General features: G+C 38.1%; 2 protein-coding genes across 2 annotated transcripts in view; one reads left to right on the top strand and one right to left on the bottom strand.

Annotated features, from left to right (window-relative positions):
* esr2b (estrogen receptor 2b) overlaps positions 1 to 21,895 on the top strand; it is a 33,152-nt gene extending 11,257 nt beyond the window's left edge. The window contains exons 2-10 of the mRNA XM_039652091.2: positions 1,077 to 1,556; positions 2,720 to 2,910; positions 3,726 to 3,842; positions 5,325 to 5,675; positions 5,993 to 6,131; positions 13,555 to 13,688; positions 15,893 to 16,076; positions 16,176 to 16,406; positions 17,967 to 21,895. Of these exons, the coding sequence (XP_039508025.2) occupies positions 1,144 to 1,556; positions 2,720 to 2,910; positions 3,726 to 3,842; positions 5,325 to 5,675; positions 5,993 to 6,131; positions 13,555 to 13,688; positions 15,893 to 16,076; positions 16,176 to 16,406; positions 17,967 to 18,015 (1,809 nt within the window). The 5' untranslated portion in view covers positions 1,077 to 1,143 and the 3' untranslated portion in view covers positions 18,016 to 21,895. The remainder of the gene's footprint in view (positions 1 to 1,076; positions 1,557 to 2,719; positions 2,911 to 3,725; positions 3,843 to 5,324; positions 5,676 to 5,992; positions 6,132 to 13,554; positions 13,689 to 15,892; positions 16,077 to 16,175; positions 16,407 to 17,966) is intronic.
* syne2b (spectrin repeat containing, nuclear envelope 2b) overlaps positions 19,279 to 25,607 on the bottom strand; it is a 94,778-nt gene continuing 88,449 nt past the window's right edge. Inside the window, exons 83-84 of the mRNA XM_039652072.2 lie at positions 24,668 to 24,717; positions 19,279 to 23,119 (exon numbers count right to left, since the gene is read on the bottom strand). Of these exons, the coding sequence (XP_039508006.2) occupies positions 22,909 to 23,119; positions 24,668 to 24,717 (261 nt within the window). The 3' untranslated portion in view covers positions 19,279 to 22,908. The remainder of the gene's footprint in view (positions 23,120 to 24,667; positions 24,718 to 25,607) is intronic.

Raw genomic sequence — 25,607 nt, forward strand, 5'->3', positions numbered from 1 at the left:
ACACTCAACTGAAAATTGCATTTTTAAGTTCACTTATCTGTTCTAAAAATCCGTTCAAAAATGTGATGACGTCACACAATAGCAGAATGCTAGCGTGTTCCGGCCAACAACAGCCTAACCTGTAGGAGATCAAAAGGACATAAGTACTCGTTCATTCGACTTTTGGCCTATAATCTATATTGAACTTGCGAAATCAACAATAAAATCTATGTTAATTTAACGACAAGCAGGTGAAAGAGACACATTTAGCCGTTTAGCCCCATAGACTCCCATTCATTCTGCTCTCGCCCGCGATCACCTCCAGTGGAATTCTAATGGAACTGCAACCAGGATGATACACAACGGGGCTAATAGGAAGTGCCAAGGCTCTCCGTTAGACGGGCTCTGCTACCATTCATATTTTTTCCGAAATAAGGTCCCATGAGCCGGAAGCGGAGGGGCGGGACTTAGGCTCTCTATGGGCTATATGCACGCATAAGTTCCGCATTTGACACAAGGATGCTCGTCCATTTCCGGTTGTGGAGATTTAAGCGGAGGAGAACCGAGGAAAACGGGATTATGGCAGAGTCTTCACAATTTACTGTCCTCCCGTCTTTGAAACGAAACGTACATACGTTTAGATGTAATTTTATATATGGTTATGTTTATTTATTATAATTTTAAAAAGAAGCATAAACACAATGAGGGGTGTCTGTTTTATCTGTTTTTGTGACTAACGTTTCTTTAGTGTAACCATGGAGTATAAAATTCAATATAAATTCTCGGTATTGCATTGGACTCTACGATCGGCGGAAGTTATCGAGCATCCTTAATCCTTCGCCGGAAATACCGCCGTGCATAGAGGCCATTCTCACAGTTATACCTGAATATTTTTGAGATGCACAAAAGGGTTCTTTGATTAGAAAGTATTATTTGAAATATACTTTTTTTCTATCAATGTAAAAGTCTTTATTGCCATTTTTGGTCAATTTATTTAAAAAGTACAATTCCACACTCTTAACTTTTGAACTGTAGTGTATGTTTAACGTGCAAGAGGAGGTGTAGCGTGTTATTCTGATTCTAATTTCTTCTTTCAGCAAGAGCTTCCTCTGACACAGTTGGGCCTGTGATGCAGTAGTCTGAGTTCTACTTGAGTTCTCCAGAATGAGCTCCTCTCCTGGTCCAGTCCCTGCGTCAGTCTCCCCTGCCCTGGCTGATCGAGGGGACTCGCCTAACCTCTTACCCCGTCTGTACTCTTCCCCACACGGCATGGACAACCAGACGATCTGCATTCCATCTCCGTATTTGGAAGGCTGCCAGGATTATTCACCGCCGCACGGGGGAGAGTTCAACCATGGAGCTTTAACACTCTACAGCCCGGTGTCCTCCGCAGTGCTAGGGTACCCTCATCCCCCTGTGTCTGAAAGCCTGGTCCCGCTCAGTCCCACAATCTTCTGGCCTTCCCACACCACACACTCTGGACTGTCTCTGCACTGCCCACCTCCGCTGGCCTACAGCGAAACATTCTCACACACTGCCTGGGAGGACGCCAAGACACACACGTTTAACCAGAGCAGGTGAGAATGTGTGTTAAACAGTGCAGTGCGTGTGTTAAACTAGCCACTAATAGCCGAAATATTCCTTTCATCTCCAGGTGGCAGCTGTCAAAGGGATAGTTCAGTTGCCATAGAAACAATAACAGCCAAACAAAATGTTTTATTTTCCCTGCACTTTATTGGAGGTGCTTGCTACAGTATTTTAAATCACGCAGCTTGTTGAGCAGACAATAAAAAGTGGTTCTCTGCTTCTGGGTTAAGACCCAGGATGTGGTCACACAGCAGGTTTTTTTCTGACAACAGGGAAGAAATTATTTTAAAAGCAAATAAAATTCACCTTGGAATAGTCTCTAGTTTGTTTAGTGAGATAATTGGGCTATAATATTAAAATGTCAGTGTATGGTTGCAGGATCTAAATTCAGAACTTATTTTTGGCTCTTGTAAGGACACTGGCTCCCTACACATCCGGATAGAGACTCTATTTCTGGTAATCACTACATGTATTTATGAACAGCAGGAGAACTGATTTCTGGCATTTAATTTTGTTTAAATGGTATTTTAAGTACATGATTATGATAAATACTTTTGCTACATAATGTTTCTTGTTACATGCAACATTTCAGTTTCTTCTAGATTATGTTCATTAGTTGTCTAGTGACGTACAGTATGTTCAGTTGTGTACACGTTTTTTCAGGATTATTTGAGCAATAGAAAGTTCTTTTATCTGAAATAGAAAGCTTTTGTAACATCGTACACTACGGTACAAAAGTTTTTGGTCAGTAAGAATTTTCTTTTTAAAAGAAATTGAATTAAATTTGAAAATATATTCAAATAATAATAATAAAAACTATTTTACAGTCTATTTTTATAACCCGTTATCTATTTTAATAATATTTCACAATATTAGCTTTCATTTTGTATTTTTAATCAAATAAATGCAGCCTTGGTGAGCATAATTTACTGATCCCAAACTTTTGAACGTATAGTATGCACAGTACTATAATACTAAATCAAGCACCTAGAGCAGATTAACATAGCAACACATTTGCAACCACCCAGAACACCCCGACATCATGCTGAGTTTTACACAGGGCAAGCATCACTCACATTTTTTTTTTTAAATAAATTTAAAAAAGTTTTCTTCTTGTCCTCTTTTACTTTATCTGTACCTTCATCTTTTATAGTTCTGTCCTTACTCATGCAAAGCTGTTAGGGCAGCAAGTGGAAGGTGCTGATGGCTTGAATCCTTCTCCAGGCATTGTGGGTAAAGGAGACACACACTTTTGTGCGGTGTGTCATGACTACGCCTCTGGGTATCACTATGGTGTCTGGTCATGTGAGGGGTGCAAGGCTTTCTTCAAACGGAGCATTCAAGGTAATACTCATGGTCAAACCATTTAATGTAACAAATACATGCTCTTCAGAAGTTTGGGTTTCTGAAATTCCGTGGAAATAAATGGAAAGTATCTTCCTTTTAAGTTCCCCCCCCCCCCACGAATCCTCAAATACTGTACTTGTTCTGTACACAGATTTCTCTGGATATGTCAGGGTCAGTGCACTGTGTTCCTACATAAGGACTTAAAACAAGTTTGTTATGACCTTTCAACCAATAAACGCGCTACTCAAAAGGCCAGATATGTAAAAAAAAAATGAGAATAATGAATCTCAGTCAAAACCACACAATATTTTTTTGTTTTTAAAGGACAAGCACTCTCTTATCATGGATTACATTGACCAGGGAATTTTTTTTTTTGTGATGTTTGTACTTATCTCTCAAAGGATTACTTGTAATTTATATTTACAAACAACAGAAAAAAATTAATACATTTTTGAAGATTACATTTAACCTCATTCAATTATTGGTGCTTTTCATGACTGTTAAATAACGTCAACGGTATATATGAGTATATGTTTATATTAATAATTGTTTCTATTAATGTAGAAGAGATATAAAATATATATATTTTTACAATTATTTATAAATCAGTCAATATCCAATGTTACTTGGTACTGACATATTGAGCATCGGTTTTGTTTGTTTTAACGAATCGGTTTTGTTTGTTTTAACGAATAGAGTGAGATGAGATTAAAAAGCTGAATCCAAGGTGTCCACTGTGGATTTGTAGTCCAGCTTCCCCCACAAGAATGTGAACTGATTATCATGTTTTTTTTTCTCCCAATATTCTTCAGGACACAATGACTATATTTGTCCAGCCACCAACCAGTGCACCATTGACAAGAGCCGACGCAAGAGCTGCCAGGCCTGTCGACTCCGCAAGTGTTATGAAACGGGCATGATGAAGTGTGGTATGTGGCCGCCTATCACTTTTCTGTGTGTAGCCCCATAATCATTATATAGAAAGAAAGATATAATACTTATTTCCAAACAAAAAATCATTTGATATATTTTTTATCCTATTGAAAAGATGTTCAAAGTTACAGTAAGTGAAGTGGGTTGTGAAAACCATTTCATGTTGATTTTGTCTGGTGTTAAGACTAATACAGTATTTACCCATTTTTCTGCATTCTGCAACTGTCGTTAATAAAAATTAAACTCACACCGTCGTCCTGGGAAATGTGAAGTGATGTCATATGATTGCATTTATATTAAAAGGCACCCATTATGCCCCCTTTTACAAGATGTAATATTGGTCTCTGGTGTCCCCAGAATGTATTTGTGAAGTTTCAGCTCAAAATACCGCATAATTAATTTATTATAACCATTTGAAAAAGTCATTTTTGAGGCCTGGTTTAAAAAGAGCTGTTTTGGTGTATACAACCTTAAATCTAAATGAGCTGCATATCCCCACCCTGCCTTTGGATGAGGGCGTCACTTACATACCTATGGCAGTCGGTCTAAGCAGAATGGATGAGAGTGAGAGACCCGCTGTTTTGTGTGTCATTCAGCCGTACATGTTTGAATCGGAATATATAAATAGTCTCTGATCAGACCCAGATGACGAAGAGACTCCGGCAGAATAAACACAAATGAGAATGGACCTGGACGTCTCGGTGTGGTTATTTGATACATTTATGTTTATAGAGTTGTAATCGCGTCCCCTTTGAAATTATGGATGTGCAACACACACAAACACTAACGTTGGCGCAATTTTTTGAAACTACAAACACATACTGTGATAAAGTTTGCTACGTAGGCTACAAGCGAAATTACATTTATGCGAGGGACCTGTTGCGTCATGTTTACTTGTCATACAGGTGCTTTTGTGGCAAATGTGAGAAGATGGCTAACTTACAGAACAACAAAATATATGCAGTTTTTAATACAATATCTTTAAAAATATATATATTTATAAATGTGTGGTTACACTGTACAAACAAGGTTTAAATTATATACACAGACATCCTCCGACAACAACAACTTTAGACGCATTTGTTGTTGAATTGGCTGACATCGACTGAAATAACTATTTGCTCAAAAATCATAAAATACACTTACTGTTACTGGAGGTGTCGTTGGATCGCAAACAGAGTAGACGGTGATCCACAGTTGAGGATTAACTTTGAAGCAAGACCTGCTTTCAATTGACCCTCGTTCACAAAACAGTTAGTCAGAAAATGATTAGCTCAAACATAAACTTATTTACGAAGGAAAGGCGCCACTTAAACTTCCAAAATACAGTACATCCACTGTGTTTTCAGTGGCTCTGATGTCGGAAATAAGTGAAAACTGTTATATAGTTTTATAAAACAATGTTATAAGTTAGAATGATAATAATTGTGCTGTGCTGAGTGTGCATTTTTGATGCATGTGTGTAATTGTGTGAACAGGTGTGAGGCGGGAACGCTGCAGTTACCGTGGTGCTCGTCATCGTCGAAACCCCCAGATTAGAGACAGCTTGGGTGGGGCGTTAGGGGTCAGAGGTTGTTCCCAGCCTAATTTAGAAATTCCTCTCAATCCCACTGATCACCTCTTCCCTTCTGGGGGCAGAGCTGAGGGGTGTGTCCTGACCTTCTCCCCTGAGCAGTTGGTGAACTGTATTCTGGAGGCGGAGCCTCCTCTGATTTGCCTGAAAGAGCCAGTGAAAAAGCCGTACACTGAGGCCAGCATGATGATGTCACTCACCACCCTCGCTGACAAGGAACTGGTGCTCATGATCAGCTGGGCCAAGAAGATACCAGGTGTGTGTGCTTGCATAAATATATGAAATATTCATCTGATTTGTAAGTTCTTAGGTCAAGGGTTCACAGCATATTGAATTTCTTGTCACTTCTAAAAGGTTAATGGGTTTTAGTCATCATCAAATAGTTTAGCAGAATGTTGCTCTTATCTGTGCAATGAAAGGTGAACAGGGAATGCTGCAGAAATGACAAAAAGTTTAATAAACATCGTAATTTTGTGTGTATCTGTATGTGCTCTAACCTCAAGAAGGGCAGCAGCTGTGTGTACAGTAGGTGTGTGTTCTGGAAGGCTTTTGTGTGCTTGTTTCTCCTCACAGGTTTCGTGGAGCTGACGCTTTCAGATCAGGTGCATCTATTGGAAGGCTGCTGGCTGGATATTCTGATGTTGGGATTGATGTGGAGATCTGTGGATCATCCCGGGAAACTCATCTTCTCACCTGACCTCAAACTGAACAGGTAAAACCTCCTACTAACATAGGAAAACAGCACCTTCCACAGTAGAAAATGACACTGCCATTTGTGTAAACGTCACAACACTTTCTTAAAACCAAGAATACATTCTGAGAGGATAATTTGGGAGTATTTACACTGCAGAGAGTTTCGATTTGTTTTTAAAGTGCCCCTGTTATGCCTTTTTAAGGTTACCTAATGTTGTTTAGGTGTCTCCTACAACAGGTTTACATGTGTCAAAGGTCAAAAAAACTGTTTAATTTCCAAATAAAATGCATTTGCACATCACCAATGATTATCAAACGACTCCTCAGATGAATCAATCTCTCTAAATCCCTCTTTTCCACAAGCTACTCTGATCTGATTGGCCAGACAGCTTAGTCTGTTGTGATTGGTCTACAACATACAGCGTGTCGAAAACAAAAACGTCTATTGCTATGTCTATCACTTTGTCAGCTCTGATTGTCCTGAGGCTTCATACACCATAAACTAAACATAGTAATGATCAATGACGTCAATTTTACCATATCAATCCGTGCAAGTTCAATGATGAAACATTGGAAGAACTAGTTATTCAACTCGTACCTCCATCACAAGGGCGACTTGAGTAGGACGTTTCTCTGTGATACACTACTTAGTTTGAGGTAAATTGAGATGTTGCAACTGTAATTCCTCACCATTCTCATTCAGACCCTATTCAATAACGCAATTAGAACAAAACACTTAAGAATAAATAACTTACTGCATCAGCTGGATCCGTCCTCGAAATGAAACTATGAAACTGGGGTAACTTTTCCAGGATTATTACGATAGTATTATTCCTCTCAGCGAAGCAAGACGAGGTAAAGTACAAGATTCTTATTAAACTGGATGTTTTATCCAGCTGATGTGGGCATTTTCATGGCTTGCCTCAACATTTGCATTTGAATAACGTGCGCTCTCAGTAGGCGTGGTCAAATTAACATTATAGCAATTCGCTATAATTAGCTGAAAGGAAAAAGACTGACATCTCTCTCTCTTTTAATGCAGATTACATAAACTAAGAATATTAGTTTTTTTATATAAATTACTTAATTTAAAAAAAGAGAATTTCAGCTTCATAAAAAGAAATCTTTCATGCCTACGTGACAAGTATTGACTGAGTTAATATTTCGGATGCTTTCAGACACGTTTCAGAATGAACTTCACTGTCAGAGAGAAGGCAAAATTCGCATCATGTTTATTTTCCTTTATTTGACAAAAAGCAGAACAATTTTTCTTTATTGTGAGTATGCATGTATGCATGCTAATGATGTATAACCCTTATATGTAAGATCAAAAACAGAGTAATTTGAGCAGACAGATGCATTATGGATCGGGTTGGGTACCGAAACGCGGTGCCGATAGGGAACCGGTTCCGACGTAAACGGTAATAATAACCAGACCGAATAAGAACAAAAATTCAGTACCTTCGTCCATATTTTCAAAAAGTTTCTGCCTGTGAAATCAAACGCACTGGCACTGATCTGTGATAGGGTTGTTAGCGCATTAGGTCCAACCCCCTAAGGTAAATAGGTAAAGGTAAATAGCGTATTTCTCTCGTCTCAGGGTAAAATGTAGAGTGTTGCACGACCATTCAATAGTATGACTGGATTTCTAACAATGGAAATCTTAATGCAAATGAGTGGAGTGTCCCTTTTAACACCTTGCGGGCACTGCAGGATTTCAATCCTTTGCAGCCTAGTGTGTTACCAATGGTTTGCTTGGTGACTGTGGTCCCAACTGCCTTGAGATCATTAACAAGCTCCTCCTTTGTAGTTCTGGGCTGATCCCTCACCTTTCGCATGACCATCCTGACCCTATGAGGCGAGATCTTGGACTAATCTGTGTTCCACATGGGCACATAACCAATCTGTGGGAGGTAGAATTCTTGCTGGTTGTTAGGAGATCAAATTAAATACTTATTTTGCTTGATAAATGCTAATCAATTTACAACCTTTGAGATTGAAATTGATATTCTGTCTCTATCTGTTACAATACACCTACAGTACCATAAAAATAATTACTTTGTAACTGGGTGAACTGACAAAATCAGCAGGGGATCAAATAATTATTTCCCCTTTTGTGTGTGTGTGTGTGTGTGTGTGTGTGTGTGTGTGTGTGTAGCGGAATCACTCGGACGTTAATGGCGTAGATATACACGCATTCACGCAGATACACGCGGATAGCTCAAAATGCGTAGAGACAACAGGCCACTTGACTCGAAAGTGGCGTGTATGTTTACGCAAAAGTCATGATGTCATGTTGTGTGTGTATAAATATGTATATATACTAGGGGTGGCACGGTACATGAAAAAACACCCGAACCGTTCGGTTTGTTTGTCTCGGTTCGGAGCGTGTGTGCGTCTCACGGTTCGACGCATGCGCAATGTAACCTCGTGCCCGTATGTGACGTGTGTTTTCTTTTCGCGCGACATAAGCTTGTTCGACTTGGACCGGCGCTGCACAGAGCGACCGGTGAATAACATCACACTAGAGTGGGAACGACGGCTCCGTCACTCACTTTCGCGGTATTTGATGTCATTACCGATCGCTCTGTGCAGCGCCGGTTCAAGTTAGTAAACAAGCCAGTAAAAGTGGAGTATGGAGCGCTGCAGGTCACGGCACGCGGAGAAATGGCAAGTGGGAGAGATGAGGGAGTTGGAGGATGCGCCAGCGTCCTATAAGTCTATAAGTCCGGTGTGTGGGGACATTTTTGATTTCATGTTATGGTATTTTAATATAACGTTACAGTGGCACTTTATGTTTAGATAAGAGCTTCAGTCAAATGTTTCCAAATCCTGCACTTTAATTTAAACTGAAAAAAGGGTACCCTCACTTTTTGGGAATAGAAGCATTGTTGATACTGTTTTTTGTGTTGAGGTTGAACTTTTCACTTTATGTTTATGGCCTTTGCTATTTCTATAGCCTAATTATAGGCAATGAGGTTTCATGTATTGACTTATTCATAAAAGACAGTGTAGTTCCTCTTTTTTTCTTTTAAAAGATAGAATTTTTGTAAGAGCTACAAAAGTTGTCAGTTCATAAATGCAAGTTAATTTCTTTGTGTAAATAAGATTTGTGTGATAAAAATGCACAAGTTCTTGTAGACATAGTGATACACGTTCTCCTTTTTTTTGCCAAATAAACGAAAAGCATGTCAATTTCTTCTCTCTTGCTGTGTCAAAATCTCACCTAGCTTTCCTCTGAGATAGTCCCAAAATGTGCTTAAAGTCAAAGAGTCAAATTCAGTTTGTGCATGATTGCATGAATATAATTTTTTTATACTGTATCCTAAAGTGTGGATAATTAAGCTATATATCACATGCTGAAGTACATTTCTGAAGTGTTAAAGATTAAAAGAAAAAAAAAAATAACAAGAACCGTACAGAACCGAAAACCGTGACACTAAAACCGTGATACAAACCGAACCGTTGGTTTCGTGAACCGTGCCACCCCTAATATATACATATATATACATTAATTGGGGAATATACTTGAAACATTTGTAGTGTTGACCTATTTCAAATTCAACTGAAAATGCAACTTTTAATGAATTGAACGATACTAAGAAACTGAGACTAAACCTCGTATCTCGAGTGGATCCTCAAACTGGTGGCAAAACCTCATGACATCATGACTTTTGCGTAAACATACATGCCACTTTCGAGTCAAGTGGCGCGTTATCTCTACACATTTTGAGCTATCCGCGTGTATGCATGTATGTCTACGCCATTAATGCCCGAGTGATTCAGCGTGTCAGTACACGCCGTCAAATGTCTGAGCGAAACGAAGCAAAATGTAGATCTACATCTGGGGAGCGATATTTTTTTTTCCAAGGATGGTAGGGGAACACTCATAAATGTCATTAACCCCAGTGACGGGTAGGTTTAGGGACGGGGTTGAGGTAAGTCACATAAGTCATTTAATGTGCTATTTGAAAAAAGTGAGAGTTGAGGAAGAAGACACGCCACTGCCTTCATCTAGTGAGTCCAAAGAGCCCAGTTCTTCAGACTCACTTAGCCAAGAAGGCTAGACTGGTGCTAGCGGTGGCCGCTTCTTGCTCACTTTCTCTCTCCTGGTCAGCCTGACGCCGATCTAACTGCGATATTATTATTTTAGCTTACTTTAATTTCTGGTGAACTGTCTTTGCACTGCTGACTAGCCTGCATAAAATAGACAGGTTAACGTACTGGTTTGTCCAGCCTTTATTGAGCTCTGTTGGTTGAACATGATGATTTGCCGAATAGCTATTGCAAAATAAAGGTGTAACTGTTTTTTGCAGTTTGTCTATTATCTCTAAGGTTTCATTATTATTTAAGTCTTTATTTTTTTCTAGTAAAAATAGGCACTGATTTGATGGATTTATTCATCAGCCTTCAGATAATCTGCTGTTGTGCGTGACCAGTGCGCACAGTGTTTGTGTGCGCACGCTGTGTGTGACGTGCATGAATGTTGTTAAAGTTCATTAATTAAGATCTGAATGCAAAAAGATTTCACCCTCTTTGTTTTCACTGCAAAAAGATTTCACACTCCGTTTTACTGTATAAATCTCTTAATATTTCAAGTAATTCTGTTTCTCAAGTTGTATCTTTATTTAAGAATTCTGTTCTTCCTCATTATTTTTGTTGTGTTTGTCTGGTTTGCATGCATGCATGTTGTGTGTGCATGTTTATTCATTTGTGTCTCTGTGGAATTGAATATTCCTCTTCCTTGGTGATTATCTCAAGGGTCTTAACAAACCTTGGTGTGTTCTCATAACACAAGCTTAGTTTGTACTATTCATTTCACACACACATTTGAGTGTGTGTATGAGAAAGTATGTGAGAGAGACAACGTGTGCTTCCTTTTGTCTTTCACCTGACTCACTAAGGTCGTCTGTAATCATTCAGTGTAAGCTGCTGTATATTAAAGTGTCCCTTTTATGCCATGTGTTGTATAGCTGTTTGTGAATGTAAAATGTCTGCAAAGTTTTAAAGGGGATGTCCAATGCTATTTCATGCGTTCTGACTTATTACCTTTAAAGAGTTGGATTCTCTTGCTAAACATGGCCAAATTTTCAAAAAAACAAGTTGGACGAATATTTCCGAAAGTAAAGAATCAATTCTGAACTGCTGAAACGAGTCTTCAGATTTCCAGTCTCAGTTCCTGTTACAGTTTTGCTAAATGCCAGCATATGGTCTCTATTTGCTGCCCACGAACAACGTCTACTTTGACCTGCCCTCAAACACTGTAGGTGAGTTTGGCTTGTGTTGTTGACATGTTGAGAAGATGCTGTATTCAGTGCTGCAAATCCAATTTGCATTCATTTCCAAAGGATTAGGACTCTCTGTGGAATTGACTCAGGAAAAAAACAATACCATCATTACGCTGTAAATGGGCATTTTGTTTCTGACACACACTGTAAGCAGGTTGATCAATCACAACAGACTGGGCCATATCAGAAGGGTTTATAGGGGCCGAATCTTCGAATAAACAATTTTCAGACACTTGAAATGAGTTGCTGTGCAATGTATTATGGGAAGATTAGTGACCATCAGTTTGACCTTGGATGCATGTAGTCCTATTCTAGGAGACCTCTAAAACAAAATTGAGAAACTTGTTTAAAATAGCATATATATATATATTAGTATTTAGACTAGTATTTAGTCAGCCACTGATTGTGCAAGTTCTCCTACTTAGAATAATGAGAGAGGTCTGTAATTTTCATCGTAGGTACACTTCAACTATGAGAGACAAAATGAGAAAAAAAAAATCCAGAAAATCACATTGTAGGATTTTTAAAGAATTTATTTGTAAATTATGGTGGCAACTCAATACTTTGTAACATAATCTTTGTTGGCAATGACAGAGGTCAAACTTTTCCTGTAAGTCTTCACCAGGTTTGCACACACTGTAGCTGGTATTTTGGCCCATCCATGCAGATATCCTCTAGAGCAGTGATGTTTCGGGGCTGTCGCTGGGCAACACGGACTTTCAACGCCCTCCAAAAATGTTCTATGGGGTTGAGGTCTGGAGACTGGCTAGGCCACTCCTGGACCTTGAAATGCTTTTTACGGAGCCACTCCTTTGTTGCCCAGGCGGTGTGTTTGGGATCATTGTCATGCTGGAAGATCCAGCCAAGTTTCATCTTCAAGGCTCTCACTGATGGAAGGCTTAAAATCTCACGATACATGGCCCCGTTTATTCTTCCCTCAACACGGATCAGTTTTCCTGTCCCCTTTGCAGAAAAACAGCCCCAAAGCATGATGTTTCCTCCCCCATGCTTCACAGTAAGTATGGTGTTCTTGGGATGCAACTCTGCATTCTTCTTCTTCCAAACACGACGAGTTGAGTTTTTACCAAAAAGTTCTATTCTGGTTTCATCTGACCACATGATATTCTCCCAATCCTCTTCTGGATCATCCATATGCTCTCTGGCAAACTTCAGACAGGCCTGGACATGTACTGGCTTAAGCAGGGGGACACGCCTGGCACTGCAGGATTTGAGTCCCTCTCGGTGTAGTGTGTTAATTATGGTAGCCTTTGTTACTTTTGTCCTAGCTCTGTGCAAGTCATTCATCAGGTCCCTCTGTGTAGCTCTGGGATTTTTGCTCACCGTTCTCATGATCATTTTTTCCCCACGGGATGAGCTCTTGTGTGGAGCCCCAGATTGAGGGAGATTATCAGTGGTCTTGTATGTCTTCCATTTTCTTACAATTGCTCCCACAGATGATTTTTTTCACACCAAGCTGCTTGCCTATTGTAGATTCACTCTTCCCAGCCTGGTGCGGGTCTACAATTTTCTTCCTGGTTTCCTTTGACAGCTCTTTGGTCTTGGCCATGGTTGAGTTTGGAGTTTGACTGTTTGAGGCTGTGGACAGGTGTCTTTTCTACAGATAACGGGTTCAAACAGGTGCCAATAAGGAAAGAAGAGCTTCTTAAAGAAGTTGTTACAGGTCTCTGAGAGCCAGAAATCTTGCTGGTTTGTGGGTGACCAAATACTTATTTTTCCACCCATAATTTACAAATAAATTCTTTAAAAATCCTACAATGTGATTTCCTGGATTGTGAACAACATATATACCAGTAGTTCGTTTTCTCTCTCTCTCTCTCTCTCTCTCTCTCTCTCTCTCTCTCTCTCTCTCTCTCTCTCTCTCTCTCTCTCTCTCTAAATGAGAACAACATAACATACAAATAATATGAAGTATTTAATATGTAGTATATAATATTTCTTTGCATTACAACACAATATTGTTTTAGGGGCCAGATTTTTTTGGTGGCTCTCAAAAGTTTATAATGGACTCAGGATAGTTTGGGATTGTGCCTAGTGGCACACTTTTGTTGTGGCTCCCGAGTGATTCGTCACATCAGGTGATTGGCCTTTTCTCCTCTATCTCAGTTTCAGACTCTTTCTCTCTACTTCTTTCAGGGGTGAATGGAATTGTGTTGAAGGCATCATGGAGATCTTTGACATGCTGCTAGCCACCACCTCCAGATTCAGAGAACTGAAGCTACAGAGGGAGGAATACGTCTGTCTCAAAGCCATGATCCTTCTCAACTCCAGTATGACACTTCTCTGATTGTGTGTGTGTGCATGTGTTATTTTATGAGAGTAAAATGCTGTAAAATAAAATGCTACATATCTAGTTTTTTCTCTACATAATTGTAGGGCTATATTAATTAAAGTTAGCATGTTGTTCAATAACAGAAGCTTTTGTTTTGATTTACATGACTAGTCTCTGATCATCTGCCAAGGCCAACAACTTATATTTTAACCCTGTAAAGCCTACTCCTATTTGAAACATGAATTGCTAAGGCCTCGAATTATCCAAATCATCCAAACATTGCTGAAAAACACAATCTGACAGGCATTTTAGTAGAATTATAAAAAAAAGTCCACCTTCAGTCTTTTTGTCTTGAAATATTTACTGATTTTATAAAGTTAACGTAAAAATAAATTTTATATTGTTAGTAATTTTCCAATAGGAATATTTACTGGACTGAAGCAACTTAGGTCTACTTGATTATTCATGCATACTTTTTTCATGTTAAAATGTATGTATCAAAATAAGTTGGAACATAATTGCATTGAGTTATACGTTTAGCTCCCACAATTAAAACTATAGAGCTGTGATCAAGAAACTAATTTAAATATCATCTTATCAAGGCATATTTTAACGATATAGGGCGATTTATTGCATACAATCCATTTAAATATCAGATATCTAAATCTAATTGATTTACATAAATTATCTAAGTTGATTTAGAGGCCCAAACTGAGCAAAAATATGTCATTTGTTGCAACAAATGACATATTTTTGCTCAGTTTGGGCCTCTAAATCAACTTAGATAATTTATGTGGTTCAGATAAGATAATATTTTGAGTTCCTGTTGATTTAAACCAGTCTCCTTCATTCTATTAACTCAGTTTCAATGAACTTAAAGGACAACCACAGAAACCGAAAATTCTCGGGCCAGCAGCCTGTCCAAATGTTAAAGCTATGGTATACGATGTTAAAAATCGGTCGAGACGGTAGGGAAGTTTTAAAAAACTCATCCCGCCCCTCCACACACACACCCCTCCCCTCTGTGCTACCTGATCCCTGACGTATGTCACGTTTGAGTTCACGTCAACGCAAGATTAGCAACACATGAAATGTTCTAAACTCCCCACCACCATTATAATACTACTAGTATTGCTAAGGTTTTCAGTAATTGTTATCGCAGCACGCAGCGCATCTTGTTCAAATTCCGATCGGCTCGAACAGAAACCTCGAACAAGAAATATAATTACTTTGAACTGCGATCGGCGATGCTAAACGGCTAACATTCCAATGCCGACCGGCAGCATGAGCAAGTTGTCAAACTGATAAAAAGCCATGTAACACGTCACACCATAAAAGAATAAATAAATGCTTACCTGCTCAACAAAAAGTCATCCGTGTCAGCGTCGTTTTCAGTCCCAGATCTCCCTGAAGCTTTCTCCAACGGTCAATGAAGGACGCTATATTTATCCTACTTAGAGTCCGGCGTACTTCACATTTCTTTTTAATCTCTGATCTTTCCTCCACAGACTTTCTCTTTCGTCCAAACTTTACAGTAGGGGCAAGCAGGGGCCGCTTGCTGTTGTCGTTTATATTTTTATCCATTGCTTTATCCATTGCTGATCTGACGCTACTAGCTAGCTACCATAGACAGTCTGTCAGCTGTTTGCTTGCGCACGGAGGGGGGCGAGGGCAGGTGCGGTTGGGTTGGAGATGCGAGCGCCAGGCGGAGTTTCAAGTGGAGCTGGTGATTGGATGAGAGCAGTTGACCGGCCGCACAGCTTACATTGGTCAACTTTTCTGCGGCTGTACAGCCAATACAGTTAATGGATTTTTTCGTTCTTTTTTCTATTCATATTGTTAGGATTGTACTATATAACCATAACCAGCATCTAAGCGAGGATATTAATAATGAACAATCTTTGAAATCGTATACCCTAGCTTTAATCTTAATCGTCCTATTTCATCAGAAACTATCTTAAAACAGGGCTTTAACTAAGTGTAAAATACCGAACTTGTCCTTTAAAGTGAATAAAGTTAAATCAACAATACATTTATAGTGTACAAAAGGCTGATGTATCAGAACAATAAAACGCATTACGCATATATATATATATATATATATATTTTGTCTAATCAACTGTTCAATAAAAAAATAACGATTGTTCTGAATGTTACTCTTTACCTGCATCAGACCTCATTTTGTTTTGTGCTAATTAACAGATAACTGTTCAAGCTTGTCACAGACTCCTGAAGGTGTGGAGAGTCGTGGGAAGGTTCTGAGGCTGCTGGACTCTGTGACTGACGCTCTAGTTTGGAGCATCTCCAGAACGGGCCTGTCCTCTCAGCAACAGTCCATCCGGCTCGCCCATCTGCTGATGCTGCTCTCACACATTCGACACCTCAGGTACCACTGCAGACTCACAGAAACTTCCCTCTCATCCGTCACTTTGCTCTTCTTGCAGATAGAGTGATTGACTATTCTCTTCTTTTGTCGTCCATATAGCAACAAAGGAATTGAGCACCTGTCGAGCATGAAGAGAAAAAACGTGGTGCTGCTGTACGATCTTCTGCTGGAGATGCTGGACGCCAACACGTCCCAGAGCAGCCGGATGCTGGGGACACACACAGAAACCTCTCTCCGGCCGGACGCACAACAGACCCCAGAGATCCTCCACATGTCCAGGCCGCAGCCTGCACCGAGAGAGAGCGACCGGGAGACACGGCACAGTCCACAGTGAGTGGATACTAGTAGTGATGTGACGATCGGCACCGAAACTTGTATCAAAAAAAATGAAACAACTCACATGAACCACTGTACCAGAGCTTGACTCGTTTTGGCATAACCATGTGATCGGTGACGTCCGAAGCTTCGTTTCGAGCCACAACCACGTGACTGCTTCATATTCTGATTAAAAAATTGCGCAGATTTCGAGTGTCATGCGGCTCGGTAGTGAAAAGAGGCCGTTCGGAAGTCTGACAGCATTTTCAGGTCGTATCAAGTCCCATGTGAGAGAATATTCTCAAAGGCAGGGGAAGTAGTAAATAAAAAAGAAACAGACAGCCCTCACACTGTTGAACAAGTACTTTTCCTTAGTAAAAAATCTTCTATTACAACTCCCCAGTTCACAAGCACTTTCACCATTCCACAACAGCTTTCTTCTTGAGCCCTGCCTATGAACTCATAGGTTTAGGGCTATGGCTAAAGTTTTAAGGCTGCATTTGTTTAACAAAGCAGAGTTAATGTGTCGTATGTATTAATTCTTTCATGAATTAATTAATCTCTCATTTGGTCATACATTGTGTAAACATCAACACTAACACTGATTCTATTACTTTGTGGGTTTCATAGCGCAAAGTGATTTATAACAAAACAATAAATAAAAAATTGGGAAAGGTAGCTTTTCCACCTTTTGACCACAAGATGTCGTTAGTGTGCACCGTGATGAACAGATTTACGATACACTGGAGGGAAAGCATCATTGCTTCACAAGGATTCATTTCACCATCACTAGATACATGCACGTGTTGAATTATGAGTCCATCCACAGAACATCAGTGCCTAATTCGCCTAAAACAGTAGTACTTTATTTAAAATGTTGATTCATTTTTAGAGATTAAGTTCTTTTTAACTGCTTAACTGTGTATATACTCATTCAAAAGTGTTAGAAATATTTATTTTTTTATTAAAGAAATTAATTTCTTTCAGCAAGGATGCATTAAATTGATCAAAAGTATGCCACAATTTTTAAAAAAAATCAAATTTGTCTAAATTTGAATCTTCTATTCGTTAAAATAATTCTGAAAAATAATTAATCACGGTTTCCACACTAAAATTAAGCAGCACTGATAATAATAAGAAATTCTGGTCACACTTTAGATTAGGGTCCAAATCTCTCTGTGTTCAATAAACTCTTAATTACTGCTCATTAATAGTTAGTAAGGTAATTAAGTTTAGGTAATGGGTAAACAGACAATAATATGCATGCCAATAAGCAACTAATTAATAGCGAGAATTGGACTAAAGTGTTACTGAGATGTTTCTTGAGCAGCAAATCTGCATAGAATGATTTCTGAAGGATCATGTGACACTGAAGACTGAATGCTGAAAATTACTATCACAGAAATGCATTTTAAGAATAAATGCAACCTAAACATTTTAAAAAAAATTCTTAATGACCTCAAACTTCCAGTTCCAAGCTCACGATTATTTTGTTTGGTTTACAAATGTAAATTGAATGTAACTTATTCTAAACCTCCTAACAAGGTAACACAGATTTTGTGTCTGTCTCTCTAGTGCTGAAGAGACAATGCACTGTAGGACATTGGACATGGACACAGACTGACAATCTTTCTTCTGTATGGTAATTGAAACGTGGACAATCCATACTTTTTTCAAGCCACTTGTATAGGGGATTCGAACCACACCTGTGATCAATGACAACCTGAACCAAACAGGGCTGTCATATACGGCATTTAGTGCTACTTCAACACAATATAGTTCGAACTATTGTTTCCGTTTATGCCATAATGGGCCCATTTACACTGCGTGGTTCAAGTGACCCAAATCCGATTTTTTTTCCTCTCATGTGGCACAGATCAGATATGACGGGTGAATGTGTAAGCAGGAAAAAAGTGCATGGATTCCGATTTCCTCAGATCACATTCAGGCCTCACTCATATGTGGTAATAAATTGGATATGAATCGGATACGTGCATTTGCGTGTGCCATGTAAGCAGACAAATCGGATATTCCCCAGTAAATGCGAGTTGTACGTCATTAAAAAAGTGACGTCGACTCAGATGGACACCACCAACTGAGATAACATGACTTAATATAGGCGCGATGGTGGACGAAGGATACACACAGCGGAGCAATGTGGAGGTTTCGTGTCTTTTGAGTGTTTGGGGCGAAAAATGCCGGCAAAAATGCAGGGTTGTTACAGAAATAAATCTGTGTTTGAACACATTTCACAAGATATCCATGCCTTTCTTTCTTCAGTCGAAAAGAAATGGTTTTTGATTAAAACATTCCAGGATTTTTCTCCATATAATGGACTTCAATGGGAACCAAACGGTTCCCGTTCATCAAAACGAACGAATCTTTTTCCAAGTCAACTCATTCATTTCGTTCGTTGAATGAACCAAATGACTTAAAAAAAGATTCGTTCATTTTGATAAACGAGTTCGAACAGAAGAGTCACGAACGTGCATCACAGAACAGAGCAAGGCGAGCATTTGAGCTTACTTTTTTTTTTTTAAATGAGCGATCGTTTCGCTTGATAAGACCCTTATTCATCGTCTGAAATCGTTTAAAGCCTTTTGAACAGTTTGCACTGAAACTGTCTTTTGGACCTTGAACCGTTTGGTTCCCATTGAAGTCTATTATATGGAGAAAAATCCTGGAATGTTTTCATCAAAAACCTTAATTTATTTTCCACTGAAGAAAGAAAGAATTGGACATCTTGGATGACATGGGGGTGAGTAAATTATCAGTTATTAAATTATCAGTATTACTCCTTTAAGCGCTCGTGGCTACAGTGCCAACAAGGGCTATCCTATTTTTCTCCGCCGTACGAGACCAATGTTTTGCTGACTTTTTGGATGACTTTTCAAAATATTGTGGAAAGCAAAACACTGCATAATTTTATTTGCATCTTCATCCATTGCATTTCGTGTTGTTTTACTCCCTTTTCCGGGTCAGAACGTCTACATTTGGTAGTTTCAGCAGTTTATAGTGTAAATGCAAAAATCGGATACGGGTCACTTTTAAAAGATGATGTAAGCGGGTCGTCAAAAAAATTGGATATAGTCAGAAAATCGGATTTGGGCATCAAGACCTGCAGTGTAAATCCAGCCTTAATCTCATCCAAACCTTTTTTAAGGCTGTATCTAGTTTTGTATAATGTGAAGTGTGTTATTTCTGTGTCACTAATAAACTGTTTTTAAACTAGATTGAAACACTCCCCCTTTCTACCATTGCTCAGGAACCAGGTAGCTCCACCCCAAACTCATGCCATTGGTTGAGCCAGTGTAAAGTTGTCTCCTTCTGAGCCATTCAAACTCACTGCAGAAATGACACACTGCACATTTAAACGTTTTGTTTGTCAACCAAGATCTCTGAGAACGTTTGATTCAACATGACTGTTTCTCTGAAGACTGGTCAAACTAAAGGAAATGGTACGCACACTTCTAATAGTTTATGCATTTTGTACTCTGTGTCTGTATAAGTGGTTATTTTGCTGTCCTGTGGTGCTTTTCGTGGTTTATAAAGTACTTGTCATTGACAGTGAATGTGACGCTTATAAAAACGTTTGCAGCTGTACTCTTAAAGCCTGGATTATACGCACGATCAGGTGCATCATCCTGGAAAAATGGCTTTGTAATGTATTATTTCCTGGTGCTACAAGTGTTAATAATGGTGCATCCTGAAAAATCCTACATTTTACTGGGGAAAAGCAGTTGCATTTAAGCTGGAGTGTATAATTGCTGTACGTCACCAAGTATTATTGCAAAAAGTCATTTTATAATAGTTTTTTCCAAACACTCCCTCATTTGCCATGGGTTGGACAAACTCATGCCATTAGTGAGTCAATGTTACTGTACTGAACCGGTACAGATGCTCAAACAGCGTTTTAGCTCTTTCCCCACCTTTGAGGGAATTTTCTGGGAAGGTTATTATGCTGCATCTGAAAAAGTAGAGTATCTCAGGTGCAGAAACATTCATATTTTGCATGGTCAGATATTCAAACAGCAAAATATTCTGAGGGCCATGACATTTTTGTGAAACTTTTTTAAAAGGAGCTGTATTCAAGATTGTGGCCAAAACTGGTACTACAATTACTTTTAAATTAGGTCATATCCCCGCCTTCCCCCATGACTCGAGGTTGCCAGATATGGCAGGATCCAGCAGGAATGTAGGCTGCTGCAAGAAGCTTCCAATTGCAAGTGACGAGTCCTGGCTACACAGTGAGGTTTTTTTTTCTGTTAATTATTTATTTTGGACTTTGTCACAAAGTATTTCGGATTCATATACAGTTTTTTGGGGTTTCGCAGCGTTAGAATTTTTTTATCCGATTCCGACACATTTGTATCTGCAGCTGTAGTAACTAGAGAAGAGCTGGCAACCCGAATGCCACAACACTACTGAGTCCGTGATTGGTAGATCGGTGGAGGGTGACGCATCAGAACAAGAACTTGACAATATCAACATCAGTCAAGGGCTGTGACTTCACTTTATAGCCCTTAATCCTGTAATTATGGACAAATGTGGGCACAGAGGACTCAGGTGTGTTCCTAATTTTTATTTATTATAAATGTTATGTCACTGTCTTCGATTAAGTTTTGTCTATCTATTTATGGTGTTTTTTTTTATTTTGGGGGTATTTTTGAATTTATTTACTTCTAAAAGTACCATATTTTCTATGTAAATTATTTCTGTGTAAATTAGTTACTATGTACTACATTAAAATATCATTCCAATAAGTTCTTAGAGCTAAAACCTAAAGATGAAGTGACTTTGCTGTCATCTGATATCTTATTTTGGCTTATTTTAGAATGCTCTAAATTACAGTTTTTCTCATTCATTTCTATGGGTGCCCATTTTTGACCCAAATACAAGATTAAGGAGGTTTTTTTTCACCCACTTAACATTGTAGAATTGAGTCAAAAAAAAAAATTGTGTGTGTTCAGGAGGCAAACTTAGGAAAAGTCGCCATGTCTTGTTTCGCTCAGATCAAGGAAAGTATTTTTTAAAAATAAATCAAGACTATTTTGCCCACATTTGTCCAGAATACGGTTTTAGTGTTAATTGACAATACCCTGGCTGGACTACTAGTGATATGTATTTGAAATGAACATGATTTCTTAATGTCTAGTGACATATCAGGCAAAATTTATGATTAATTGAAACAAATTTCTTGCATACAGCTCCTTTAACATTGTCAGGGAAAGAGTTAATAGCTCCACTGTTAACAGTTTTTGGGATGTTTACTTACAAACAGCTTATAGTTTTCTCATTAAACTGAGGTAGCGGATGGTATTTTCTCAAAATAACACACTTCAGATTTAAACAGGAAGAAATATGCTTGATAACACAACACTAAGTTTCTAAAGGTAGCGAAACTGTATACAGCTGCAAAATAAATGTGGGAATTAAGTGAACACTTGTGCATATTTGTATTTGATGTTTATTTGTAGTAAAATTGACTTCAAATGCAAAAAAAAGCACCAAAATCACATCTAACTTTCTATTCTCTTCAACCAATGTTTGACACCGGCAGTGCAAAGTTTGCTGTAAAATAAATTCATAATAAAGTAAATGTTTTTTCTGTGATTAATGAATATTTATATCATAGTCTATTTCAGTTGACCCATAATGTAACTCACTATAATAAATCAATTAAAAACATCAAATGAACAGCATAAAAAAAAGTAATATGAAGTCTCTGAGACTTTGGCAGTTAGTACGAGCAAATGATTGACTTTTTACCATGTAATTACTATCACAACTGATATTTAACTATGTGGGTAAATAAACATAAAAGCCCATGTGGATACATATGTGTATCTATGGGACGTTTTTGCAAAACAAAAAAAGTCTCCAGCCAGAGAAATTCTACCGATGAACATAATCAGATGTAATTTAGATCTCCAATGAGATAATTTACCAATTATAATAAAAAAATATCAGCAGTTTTGCATTATTCACACATGCACAATTGAAAACAACACAAGCCACCAAATGTTAGACTGAATAAATTAAAAGACTATTACATTTGCACACACCCTGATGCCTCTGTCTCTTCTCCACGGCTTTAACCAAAGAAACGGCAGCTACAAATAAAATATATTCATCATTGACTCCAAGAAACAAGACCGTATGAACACAACTGATATTCAAGAAGTCCCATCATCTCTCACACATACACTGGGATTCTAGTTCAAAAATACAGGCCGTCAATGAGCGAACTATAGGTTCAATTATCTGTCATTTACATTTAAAAAATAAATACATTTGTTTAATGTGCCCTGCTACATCTAAAAACAGTTAGAGCGCACCTTCAATGAGGGACCCTTGCCGTCAGTGTTCTCCAGGAAGACAGGTTTCAGATTGCTTCAGAAAGACCTTCTCCTTGAGCGACAGATTCGGACACTAAAACCTAAACTCCAGAGCTACAGGTTCTGCAACAGGAGAGTTAACCCGGGACAACATCCCAACTGATGCCATGTGTTCATGCTCATGTGGGCGGGGGTCCGTTGGTGTAGAGGAGCATGGGGTAGAAGGATCGGGCAAAGTTGTTGGAGAGAGTGCAGCTGTAGTCGTCCTCTGAGAGAGGCACCAGACATGCCACAACCAGCAGCAGCAGGAAGAGGATGTGGAGGGGAAAAGCTGCCCGCAGGACACGATACAGGAACGGCCTCGCCGGGGACCAATCAGCCTTATCGGCCCTTCAGAATGGACGGTTACACAGTCAAACATTTTTACAACACCACTCAGAAGTCTGGCGTTAGCAATTGATTTTTCTTTCTTTTTTTTTTTTTTTTTTTTTAGATAAAAGATTGAGTGACAGTAAAGACTTTTACATTGTTACAAATTTAGCAAGAATTGTCATTATCATTACCATTTGTATATATATATTATCATATATATCATTTATTAACACAAAAATATTACGCAGCATATTAGAATGATATCTAAAGGATCACGTGACACTGAAGACTGGAGTAATGATGCTGAAAATGAAGCTTTATCATCAGAACAATATATATAGAAAATTCTAAATAGGAAAGAGTTATTTTAAATTGTAATAATAATAATAATAATAATTAATACTTGTAATTGTGTTTAAATTGTCACTTGATTTTTTGGTTCATTGCCACTGTTGCCTTTGGCTTGCTCAGTTGGGGATATTCAAATTAATTAACCAATCATTACTACCCTTGATCAGCTCTACTAAACGTGGATGTTTTTACACTAAGAAACGAACATTGTTATTATGTTTTGATTGATACTGTGAAGCTGCTTTATTCTATATTGGAAAAGCGCTATATAAATATACTTGACTTGATTTAAATAAACGCAGCTTTGTTGAGAGACTACCGCATAAGAGACTTCTTTCAAAAATCCTAATGTAGTGTATACATTGGGGTAATATAGTGTATACATTGTACACATATACACAGTTAAGACATTTATGTTACATAACATTTCAATTCCCTAAATGATTTTTGGGAACTGTCACTTGATATAACGTGTTCTTGTTCAATAAAAGTGTTAATTTCTATAAAATGTTTAAAAAAAGTCTTACTGACCACAAACTTTTGAAGGGTATTGTTTATAAATTGTAACTTAAAATGTAGATGCTGCTTTAAGAACATTCTTAAAGCTACACTGTGCGATTTTTACCCCCATCTAGCGGTGAAAAGGTATATGACCGTCCAGTGAATATTAGTATCTGTTCCTCTCAATTCCGATTTCGTTTTAACTCCTACGGTGGCCAATGTTGTCCAAGATTAACATGGCTTCCAGTTCGACCTCGTCCATGAGTGTTAACTCAATCGTAAACGCGAAATGCGAAGCTTGAATTAACGGGTATGTCCCTCTTTGGCTAATGTTCTTTCAAGATGGAGGGGCAACATGTATGTATTTCCAATGGCATATTATACACTCACGAGAATACTTTATTACTTGAATGAAGTAAATATACATTAACGAGCACATATATTTTTGAAAGAACTAAGTGTTTTTAGCTATAATAAACTAAAAGAGTTACACAGTGTAGCTTTAAGTGTCATGTTATTTGTCACCTAGTCATAAAACAACATTAAAATGTGAGTTGTGCTTGAAAATGTAAAATATGTTATGTTGAGTGGTGAAAGTGGAGCAGATGTGTGAAAGTGAGAAGAACCAGAGAGTGTGAAGAGAGCCTAGAAGTTCAGCAAGGTCACAAAAGCACACGACAAACGCAGATGCATAGAAGTACTATCAGTGTGTACCTGACACTCGCGGGAGATCCCCGTGGAACATCCTGAGCCTCTGCGACTTCCTAGAGACAGAGAAGAAAAACGAGTCGGTGTTTGTTAATCAGACTTTTCAGAGATTTATTGCCAGTGTTAAAAATAAAGAAGACGAAATAAAATGATCATGAGCTACAGCTGCAATCATTACCTAGTACTTAAAAAAAAAATCCATCTAATTTATTTTTATATAAAGAGCTTTTGAGGATTCAACCTTTCCTTCATATTTTGAGACAGAACTCATTGTACAAGATCACTTCAGACTAGGACTGCACAATATTGGAAAAAATCGGCTATTTCGTTTTTCTGCAATAATATATATATATATATATATATATATATATATATATATATATATATATTGCAATATAAAAACAGTTTCACCAGACGAATGGCTCTTTTTGTTAATAATATACATTAAATTACATTAAATAATATACATTAAATATACATTATATAATATGTTTATTTTTTATAGCACCTTTCAAGAACCTAAGGTCGCTTCACAAAAAAAAAATACAAATAGACAAACAAAAGAAACAGGCAGTCAGCTTATTAGGCTATATCAAACAAGCAATTAAAGAATGAATCATTCTAGAACGAGTGGGGTGATTTTGTATGGAAAATAAGTATATATAAATACAATAGAACAAAAGTTACAAATTAATTAAACAGTGCTTTATGTTTTTCAAGTAAGTCTAACAGTATTCAGATATTCAGAAAATATAATTAATCTGTTAAAGCTACAACAGATTTAGATTTTCTCTGACTTTTTTAGTTTGATTAACATTAATGACACTGACAGCAGCCTAATATTCCGTCTCTTAAGACAAAATGCACGGATCAATATAATGATGCACATCTGTTTTCTTTCTCAACTGTTTATGGTTCTCATAAGTAGAACGCTACTGTGTTTACA

The sequence above is a fragment of the Pimephales promelas genome, chromosome 11 (genome assembly GCF_988280905.1).
Source record: "Pimephales promelas chromosome 11, fPimPro1.hap1.1, whole genome shotgun sequence".
NCBI classification, from domain to species: Eukaryota; Metazoa; Chordata; class Actinopteri; order Cypriniformes; family Leuciscidae; genus Pimephales; species Pimephales promelas.